This window comes from Aptenodytes forsteri, unplaced genomic scaffold, assembly GCF_000699145.1.
Source record: "Aptenodytes forsteri isolate BGI_AS27 unplaced genomic scaffold, ASM69914v1 Scaffold387, whole genome shotgun sequence".
Lineage (NCBI taxonomy): Eukaryota > Metazoa > Chordata > Aves > Sphenisciformes > Spheniscidae > Aptenodytes > Aptenodytes forsteri.
The window spans coordinates 244,076-254,869 of record NW_008795368.1 but is presented as its reverse complement, the minus strand read 5'-3'; the positions used below and the strand labels follow the sequence as shown (position 1 = coordinate 254,869).

The following is a 10,794-nucleotide window of genomic DNA, read 5'->3' as shown; positions in this document are numbered from 1 at the left end:
TCTGCCTGTTAAAGACTGAGGCAAAGAAGGCATTGAGTACCTCAGCCTTTTCCTCATCCTCAGTGACAATGTTCCCCCCTGCATCCAATAAAGGATGGAGATTCTCCTTAGCTCTCTTCTTGTCATTAATATATTTGTAAAAACTTTTTTTGTTGTCTTTAACGACAGCGGCCAGATTGCGTTCTAGAATCTTATCATTGTGTATAAATACCTGATGGAAGGGAGTAAAAAAGATGCAGTCAGACTCTTCTCAGTGATGTCCAGTGACAGGGAAAGAGGCAATGGGCACAAATTGAAGTACAGGAAGATTCACTTAACATAAAAAAAAACTTTTTTACTCTAAGGATGATCAAACACTGGAATCAATTGCCCAGAGAGGTTGTGGAGTCTCCATCCTTGGAGATAATCAAAACCCAACTGGACGTAGCTCTGAACAACCTGCTTTTCATGACTGTACTCTGAGCAGAAGGCTGGGCTAGGTCATCTCCAAAGGTTCCCACCTCAGCCATTCTGTGTGATTCTGTGCGTGGGCTGTTTGATAGGGAGAAGTCTGGGAGGAGAAAAGGAGGCACAAGGGTAACAAAAAGGTGAGTTCAGGGGGAAAAAAAAAAGGCAAATAAAGTATAAAATCAGCTGGAGAACAAAAAAGGGAAGGATCTTGTGATGTCCACAATCTTGTGATTGTGGACTTCTGCTGACGGTGGTGAAGGTAACCTGCAGACCAAAGCTCGCCCCGATATAGGAAGGGACTGACTTGGACTCTCCTGCTGGACTCTCCATCAGATCCATGTCTGAAAGAGCTGGGATGGTAGGGTGGATAAGAAGGGGTAAACTTGTACCTTGATATTAAGTACAGAAGGACAAGTGATGGAATTGCAGCTTAGCAGTATAAGATTTCTTTGCAGTAATGTAATTGTGTATCAATGCTAATACTGATAATAAGCAATAGAATTGTAACTCAATCACTGGAACTTGGAGTGATATAATTGTGAATTAATGCTACTAATAACAGTGGTGTGTTTATTAGCCAATTAATGTATTATTGGTTTCTTAGAGATGTGCTGCTTAATCAATAAACATCAAGTCTCCAATCTAAAGGTGGGAGCACCACGTATCTGCTGCTAAGAACATCACTGTTTGTTTTTAATCAGCTTACTTTTTGTACTGAGAAATGTTAAGAATGCTTAACACCTTATGCTTATTAATACAAAAAGTAGGTCAGAAACTGAAAGGGAGTATGAAATAAAGTCATAGTATCTTCATTCTATTTCTTATCAATTGCAAGATCAAACTGATTGCCAGAGAGTACATGAATCGCTGTCAAATACAATATGTAATGTCATAATATTTAAGCTCTGTAAGCTAATTATGATGGAGTGTTTCCTATGGTCTTTCAACAAAGATGATTAATAACATCTAAGAATGAAAGACAGCTAATAATTAAAAGGTAATCCTTAATTAGAATGAGATTCTGAGTTTAATAGAACCCCAACATGGGGGGAGGGTCTGTATTTCCAACCTGGCTTCAATGCACCCTATCAGGGTAATTAGAGGACCCATAAAATGTTTTGATTCACCTTATTGCCTCAACAAATCTGGAAGATAGCCACTGAAAAATAATTTGCCGTAAAGAATAACTTACAATAAATTACACTTACAATAAATTAAACTTACAGAATAAAATTACATTAATACTATACCCAGTGGTACTCTGTAAAAGATCCAGGGATTCATTTCTTAACTGTTGTTATAGAGAGCGCTACTACTTAAAAAAAACTGTCCACTTCTTGCAGAACTACCCTATTAGCATTTATATCATAGACTAATAGAGTACTTCATTCAGGCAATGTCTTTCAGCTTGCCAGACAAAAGGGCAATGTTGCTTACAACAGTGCAAGATTTGCTTAGGAGCTGATAGGGTCTGGAAAGACGGCCATATTTCTTCAAAGCAGCATGTGAGGAATTCACTGACAGGGCAACTTGGGAGAACATTTCAGAGCAACTCAAGCAGCATTAATGAGGAGATGGTTACCTACACTGCATGCACATGCCCAAGCCAGGAGCCGCTGGTAACTGGAACCAACAGGTCTCTCGTTCATTCCAACACAATGTGAAAACAAGGCAGCTTTCCCCTTCCACCCTCCACAACCTGGAATTTGTGTTACTTAAACACTGCCACATACGGTGGATAAAGAGGAAGAAGCAAACAAGGGGAAAAAAGGTAAATGATTCATCTATTTTCATTAGTCAGTTCACTGGAAAACTCCAGTTTTGAATAGCCTGTTTTTTAGTAACATACCATACATTTGGTTTTAACATCTGAATCAAATCTTGCACTGTGGATCACCATCTGGCCCAACCGAGTCAGCCATACACTGCTAAACTCTTAATGTGTTAGAGGCTGCAGAGTAGCTGACAGTTTTGCATCAAGGTACTCTCATAAAAATGGAGAGAAAGAACACAAGAAGTTATTTTCTGAGCTCCTAGCAGTCCCCAGAGCTAATTTTTACTTTTAGTGGTTGCTTTCATATAAAGTGGCCAATGATTCATACACAACTACCACAAACAGCGTATTTGCACAAGTGGCTTCAACCACCCTTGCGCTCACTCAAGTATTCAACATAGTCAAAGCTCTGGGCAATGCATTTTTCCTCTAACAATGTTTTTTCATATAAATGTGTGCAGTCTTAAGACAAACTGAAGCATTTACAGCAAGCACTTAACTTTGCAAAACGGGGACCATAAGGCAAATACCTGCTTTTACTTTTCCCCTAAGGTGTTCTATACTGTGTGAATCAAAACATGTACACCACCTTACCTGATCCGCCATGTCAAGTCTAGCTTTGTGATGGAGAAGAAAATCCACCGCTGATATATGCATTCTTGCAACAGCAAAATGGAGTGCGGTGCGCTTCAGCTGAAATAAGCAAAGCTTTGGTTGTCACGTCTGTAATACAGTTCTTTTCCTTGTGCAGGTGATCAGGATTTCTGAATTCTCTGATTATTAACAAATGTATTTGTTAATGCATATACATTTGCGTATTTCTCCTTCAACAGCCACATTTGGTCTTTATCTGCATTTTTGTTCCCTTGGATAGAATTTAGGTATTGATCTTAAAGATTTCTTGTAGGACCAGAATGATTTAGTTACTCTACATAGCATCATCCCTTCACTGAAGTTCACTGAAATGTCAAAGTGGGATTAAGTAATCATATACTGCCTAGAGGAGATGCATGGAGTACAAGAAGCATCCATGTTTACTATTTTATTATATGGTTTGATTTGAAAAGCTGAGGACTAGATTCATGCAATTAGATTTGCTTTTGGTGTCCTCCTTGCTTTTGACTATACCTCTGCAATGCGTGACGAGATTTCTCCCTCACCCAGTATTAGTCACCTTCCCAGACTGAGTCATTATCTATGTAAATGAAAGCTTCCACCTTGCAAACAGTGAGTAATTTTACACAGGTGAATAGGCTCAATGCTTATCAGGAACACTACTTCAATGAAAAATTAATCAAATTAATGGTATGACTTTAAAAGAGATTGGTTAACTTGAATTAAACTTCAGTGGAGAGAGTTTTGCTTCCAGTTAAAGTGAACATAACTGGGTTTAACATAATTCACTAAGAGTTTCCATACAAGGATATGTAAGTGATTTAACCAATTAACTTTAAAAGTCAGTTTGGATTTGTTCTTTTATGGTTCTATGCAGATCAGCTGACTTATCCATGCATAAGTCTAAATTTACAGCTATGTGTTAAAAGCATAAAAAGGTGGGATTTATGACGTGTGTTTATGCCAGAAAAAGCGTCTTGCACGGAAATAGTACTATCAACAAAATTTACCTGTTGGCAGCCTTGCTTATTTGGCTCGGGAGTACAGGGGCAGGAATGATCAACGTAAGCAAAAGAATGGTTTTGCCAGTATAAGCTACGTCCCCACTAGGAGAATCAACCAATGCACAACACCCATGTAGCTATGCTAGTAAATCTCTTATACCATAGGTCTGATTTAAGGATGACAGAATAAAAATTCAAACTGCAGGACTGGAAAAGTATTTAGTTTAATTTCCTGAATTCTGGAAAGCAATAAGGAAGCAAGAATTATTTTTTAAGTGGCTTTTTGTAATTGATGGGAACACCCTCATTGTTCAAGAGAGGTTTAATCAAAAGAAATTTTTGTCTCCCTCTCTTTTTCACAAACAAACCAAGGAATGCACCTGTACTATCTCCTCAATTCCCCAGCAGGGAAAAATGCACGTGGGCATGGGAAGCAAGTTTTTTTCAGAACCCGTGATTAAGTAACATTGGATGTTTACAGGTAGATGATTTATACGTAGCCACTGAGGGCAAACTGTTCTCCACAACGCCCAGATTAGTATCACAACCGCTCATTGCTGTTGAAATACCCGTCATGTGGAACACAGAACTATGTTTTGTTACTGTACAGTATACATTCTCAGATTTCAGGCCTAGAGTTGATGTCAGCATAAGAAATGCATTTTCATCTGTCTAGGGTAAATCCGAACTCTGATCTCAGCCTGGAGCCAGAGGACGTGGCAGAATGCCCCTGTGGTTCCATACAAACCGAACGGTAACACTTCACCCTTGAAATTTGTAATGCTAGCAGCATAAATTCATTCTCAAAGTGACTGTAAGGTTAAGTCCTCCTGCTCTGAAAGATGTGGAACTCAAGAAATTAGTCATCCGAAAACAGAGAGTAAATATTAAAGCAGGGACAATTCAGAAGTCCTTAGCTCCCAATGTGATGCACAAACTAGTGGCTAAATGCAAAGACCTGTGAGTTCTGCTGCATAAATCCTACTGTCCACACTGGATGTGTGAAACGTTTCTTAATCAGGTCCTAGAAGGGACTCCCGCAGCCTCACCACCCTCTAGTTGACGGGGCTAGCATGCTGGGATTCCACCATGCAAGCCCGAGGAGCCACATTTCAGATCAGTGATCTGTCAGACGCTTCATACTCACAGTATCTACAGCATTTATATTAACATTCCTTTTAAACAGCTTTTCCATGGTTTCCAAATTGTTCATTTTAGCAGCATATTGAAATTCTCTCTCATCTGGCAAAACTGTGGAAAAACATGATGAAAAAATTGTATTACTAAAAAAATAGCCATAACCAACTTAAGGGATGATGATACTGTTCTTACCTTCTGTTATTTGTCCTGATTTCATATGTTATGAGAATCATTTGCTTCTCATCATAGAAGTGTTCCAGGATTACATTTTTCTTCTCTAGAGACACCTGGCTGATGTTTCCAATTTCAACTTTTAAGTGCAAATAGACGTAGACTTTTCACAGCATGGATTACCATTATTTGCACTGCTCACAGGAACAAGAGTTCATTTATGAAGCTCTCACCATCTAAATGGGTCCCACAGCATTTTATAGGCACAGCAGTGAACAGTACAAACCGCAGCATTTATTTCCTATTCTTAGAAAAGTTGCTCTTTTTTAAAACAGAACACACCACCAAAGTACATTAAAATGTATAGCAGTAACCAAATGGTATGACCCAACTGAAAAAAAACCCAAACAAACCCGGGGTTTTTCCGGGAAAAAAAAAAAAGGTGTGTACTTGAACTCAATATTTGGCCACAATGTGGAATTTACTATTAAATTGGGACCCTCCTTTAATGTCTCAACCCAAAAATGAACATCTGTTTGGTCAACAAAAGTAGCTGCAGCATGCATTTAGACACTAATATTCAGTAACTTTGGAAAATAAAATTCCAGTGTCTGATAACTGGTTTAGCTAACTTAGAGATCAGTATTTCTCATGTTCTACCCTAACATTTAATTAATCACTTAGAAGAAGTTAGTGTAGCAGTTAAATCAGTTGCAAAAATGTTACTAGATATTTTTAATTTCCTAGCATATCACACTTAAAAAGTTAATCACTTAGATATCTTCTGTCTAGAATATTTTGGCCTGAAAACCACTTGTCCAATGATATCACCAAAGAGGACAGCACCCCCTGTTGAACGAGAAACTGCAGCAATTATCTATTCCCTAGAGGCCTCTCATGCAAGTTCATCCTATTGCATCACATTTAAGTTCCTTAACGACTAATGAGAACACAACTTGAGGCAGTATGACTGCAGAGCATACTAAGGAAAATCAGTATGGCGTTCACTTAATTGCATTTTACATGCTACCCATTATTATAATCTCAGTGGGAATAATCACAGTTGTACTGTACAAAATGAGCTAGAAATTAAACTAGACACTTGCAAAGCTGTCTCTGGTTTTCCTATAACATTATCCAAGCACCTCAAACAACAGAAGCATCCTCCCAAAATTCTCTGGAAATCACAGAATATTACTTTCTTGTTTTACAACATGGGGGCACAGCCAAAAAAAAAAAAAAAAGCGGTTGCAAATAAAACCACATCCCTGGCACCTGTGACAAGGAGTGTGGCTGACAGCAAAATCAGCATCATGAACAGGGATCTTTGCAGAATGAATGCCTCACTCGTAGTTTTCGTAGTCTACACCCTAAAGAAGTATCTGGCAGAGCTTTCCACTACCTTGATTTCAAACACGGGAAACCAGTGGTCGCAGGGTATCTTGCTCAAGGCAAATTTGCGGCAAACATGGAAACAAAATATAGGGCACCAATTAGCTGCAATTAGTTATAATTAGGCTATAGTCATTCCTACTGACTACTGATGAGCACTCACACTCGTATCTTACATGAGGATGCAAAAATAAATGCTGTTGCATCTCAGGACATTCAGGAACAATCCCAAGAGTTTACTTGTGCTGCCTTCAAGAAACAAGAGAAAAGGATGTTTCTTTACTGTATCTGCATTGGCAAGGAGAGTTTTGTTGTAGTTCTGACAAAGAATTAATGGCTGATCTTTTCTCTCCTGTCCAGAAGTCATGAATTGGCCATATGCTGTTAAAAAGACGACCTTTTGCTCTGGGCGTGATGTTTCTTAATAATCTCTCTCTCTTAATACCTCTTAATTCAGGAGTTAAGAACAGTGGCGATCCAGACACACCACGGCACTGACTCGCTGCACAACCTTTTGCTGCTTTTGCAAAATGATTTTTTCATGCATGAAATTACAGGAGTATAGAGCTGTCAGACTACAGATTTATGGAAGCTTTCTGTTCAAGCTGGGGTCTCCAGGATTTGGTACTCTTTGTGTTATCAGCAATCGCTCTATTTTCAAGTAACAGCAGCAATCGATCATCTATTTGTGGCTGTCAATCTTTTTGGGGAGTTGTTTTCTTTGGCTTCCTACAAAATGTCTGACTTAATTACCCTACAGGTTATAGCATAACTATATAACTATAAAATATATAGTTACATTCAATTTTTCTTTTGAGCTAACTAAAAGTAGTAATTTTATCAGTTGATTTCCCTTGTAGAGAGCCCTGTCTGCAGTGTATTGAACATCCCAACATTTCTCCTCTCTTGGAAGGGCAAGGAAGTAAAAAGATGCAGAAAAGTAAATCACTTTGTTGACCTGAAAACAGGTCTGTTGTCTTCCCCAACAGAAACTCAAGCTTTGAGGTACCTTCAATTTTTCCTTCCCCATGTTTACGTCTTATTTTAGTGGCCTCAATCTGTCTTTCAGTAATACCACAAATGACTTCCAATGAAGTAAAAAAGTGCAAGAGAGGTTTCGGTACTCATAGGCCTGTTGGCAGGTGCTCAGCCCCCGGGATGTGACTAATGCCAGCAAACCCCCTCGGACAGCTTCAGGGATGGAGTTAAAGCAGGGCGCTGGGCAGTTTGCAGGACCTGTCCCTTGGAACACGGACGTGCCAAACCCCAGCTCCCGATCCCACATCCACACGTCCTCGCTGATGTCTTTTACTACGTATAAAAAAGTTCATGTTTAACCTCCTCCTTTTCCCTGCCCCCCACCGCTCATTTTGTTCTTTGGTTGAGGCAAAAAGCAGGTTCGGGTGGATCCCACCATCCTGGCAGCCCTGATGGGGCCTGGTGTGCTGCCTCCGGGCAACGCAGCCCGGGGCTGTGCCACCTGCAGCGAGGGGCCCAAGGCCAGTGCTGCTCGCTGGGTTACCTCGCCTCCGAGCCCCGCACACTCACGGCTGTCATGGCTGGCTGCAGCAGCTCCCTGCATGGCATCCTCCCCAGCGCGGAGCAGGCGGCTCAGCCCCTTCATCGCTGCCCTTCGGCTCCTCTTCCTCCTCACCAGAGGGAAGGGGCCCCAGGCCAGGGTGCTGAGGGAGGTGCCCTGCGCTGGCCCCGACAAACCAGTTCCTGGGGCTGTGAGTTGACTCAAGCACACCCAGCCAGGCCCTGGCTGGCAGCGGCCTCGGGGCACGCCTGCAGCAGCACCCCTGCGCTTGGCCACATCATCCGAAGAGGGAGAGGTGCAGAGCAGCTTTAGGAGTTTGTTTTAAAAGAAACCAGGAACTAAATACACAGAATTTCTTGATGCTAGCTAGGCACCAAACAGGGTCATCCTTGCACAATCCCCCCAGGTCTTCTCTAGTGGCAGGCCTTATATGCAAATAGCAGTTTGCACTACAAATGCACACACAACACAAAAAGGTAGTCCGGTTTGCTGCTGAAGTGCTTCCCGAATCATCACACAAACAAGAAGCACTTTTGAAAAGCAATGCCACAAGTACACACATACAGACACACAGAGGCATCACAGCTTCCATGGGACCCCTGGAGCCAGGTGGCTTTGTCACTAATTATAGGGTAGTCATGGAGCTCTCTCTGCAGGCTGAAGGCCATTTTGGGGGGAAATTCCTCTTGGGAACTATTCCCACTGCTGTGTTCACTGGACTGGAGAAGGTGACTGTCCCTGTGACCCTGCAAGCTTGGCACAGCCTTGGGATGCGAGAGTCTGAGGTGCTTCTGCCATAAATTGGGGCAGCAATACGCATGTGCAGTAGCGGTATTGATCCAATCACAAGACACTTCATTGTCAGGTAGACAATATTTTCATTTGCTTTTGTCCAAGTCCAGTCAAAATCAATACACACATCCCCAAAGGTTCAGTTGTTGTGAACTGACATACTGAGATCCATCTAATCTGCTGCTCAATTTATCTTGAAGTCCACTGTTACTTTGTTCTACTTAAGCCAGCACTGATATTTCATTTCACGTAGACAATGATTTTCTGAAATAGGGCATAAAAATTGTTTAAAGTGACTATGTTAAATTTTACTTTAAAAACAGCCATTGATATTGCTAACATTTCAAACTAAATATTGGAAAAGTAGCTCCAAGAATGCAGGACTACCAGTATTCAGCCTTACATAACTGAAGACACATTTGAGTTCCTTCACTGTCATTTTTTCTTTGTAATTAAATTACACAGTCATCTTAACTTTCAAGATTAACACTGTACATGTCCATGGTAAAATTAATCTGAAAGACTCAAAAGAGTTCGTAAAGTGAGCAAATTTGGATACAAAACTATTTGCTCAGATTCTGCTTATCATACATGAAGAGATTTCACCGTTCTTTTCTCCTTTAAACATTTTTGATACAGTCAGGCTGTGATGTGTAAGAATTCTTACACTTGATACACCTTGGTCTGATAAGACAGTTTCATCAACTGTACTTCCAGTAGGTGAATGTTACTCAGCTGAAAAAAACCCTGAAAATAAACCCAGGGTGAGAAGAACAAGTAACTGATTTAGCCTTAGCTGAATCACGGAGGTTTCACTTTTACTTGCTTCCTGTGAGTCAAATGTTCCAGCAAAACTTCGTAAGAGGAAGAGTTTTATTTCTGTGTGGTGACTGGGCTAGTAATACAGACCCACTGTTTGCAACTTTAATGCTCCTTTTTGAAATGAGAGACAACAGACAACTGTGGAATGATTAGGTTTGCCTACAAAGCTGGCACCAAAGGAAGAATAGATTTGCAGCCTTACATAGAGCACAAGTTATAGTGTGAATCTTTAAACCAGGATCATAATTTTACAGAGTCTGGAAACACCAGCTGTTAGTTTCCAGTTCTAATTACTATCATACAATACTATTTCACAGTGTATCCCTTGTCTCTTGACTAACTTTGCCAGTACAACTATACTTTATGTGCTCAAACTTTGCAAATAGCAAGTTTGCCACATTCTCTAACCACTTCCCACAATCTTGACTCTTTCAAATGGCCCCAGCAACCTGCAGAAAAGACTGATGCAGAAACTGAGAGAGATGCAGAATCCAGAAGAAAGTGCAGAGCAAGGGAGTACTGGAACATCTTCCTCATTTGCCTTCACAAAGCCCTCTCTCTGCCAGGAACTCAGAGCATTTTTTTTAATATTTAAAATAACAGTGTAATAAATACATAAACAAGTAGAACAAATATAAAGAAAAAATGTAAGGTAAGACAAAAGCATGTTGAATAGTGCATAAAGAAGAAAGAGGAACAAGTAAAAGTTATGCCCTGTAAAAGAAGGTGAGAGTTGAAGATAAAGTCAAGGTAGTGAGTATTATGTTTTTATTAAACTGTGTATTAATCTGTATTAAACTGTGTACTTTTACTAAAAGTGCAAAACTCCGCAGGATTTTGAATCCCCTGGTGCATGAATTGTTAGCCTGGGCAACTGCAGCACCTTAGTCACCCTCATTCCTCCCTCATTGCTTATGGTTACAGCTATCTGTTGCCACTTGCCTTTGCTTATGAGTAGTGATTAGAACAATGAAATGGAAAGGCCCAGTCTCAACAGGTGCTCGCATATACAAACGGCAATCAGAAAAGACACAGCAGAGATCCCCAGAAGACCAGCTGGACAACAAACTCAGGCACCTGCAGGCTGATCCCTA

The 10,794-nt window shown here is 40.5% G+C and overlaps 1 protein-coding gene across 1 annotated transcript in view; it reads right to left on the bottom strand.

The window, feature by feature from the left end:
- The window catches only part of ANKDD1B (ankyrin repeat and death domain containing 1B), a 34,164-nt gene extending 25,994 nt beyond the window's left edge, over positions 1-8,170 (bottom strand). Inside the window, exons 1-3 of the mRNA XM_019472352.1 lie at positions 8,095-8,170; positions 4,991-5,094; positions 2,819-2,917 (exon numbers count right to left, since the gene is read on the bottom strand). Coding sequence (XP_019327897.1) covers positions 2,819-2,917; positions 4,991-5,094; positions 8,095-8,170 — 279 coding nt within the window. The remainder of the gene's footprint in view (positions 1-2,818; positions 2,918-4,990; positions 5,095-8,094) is intronic.
- Between the last annotated feature and the right edge of the window lie 2,624 nt (positions 8,171-10,794).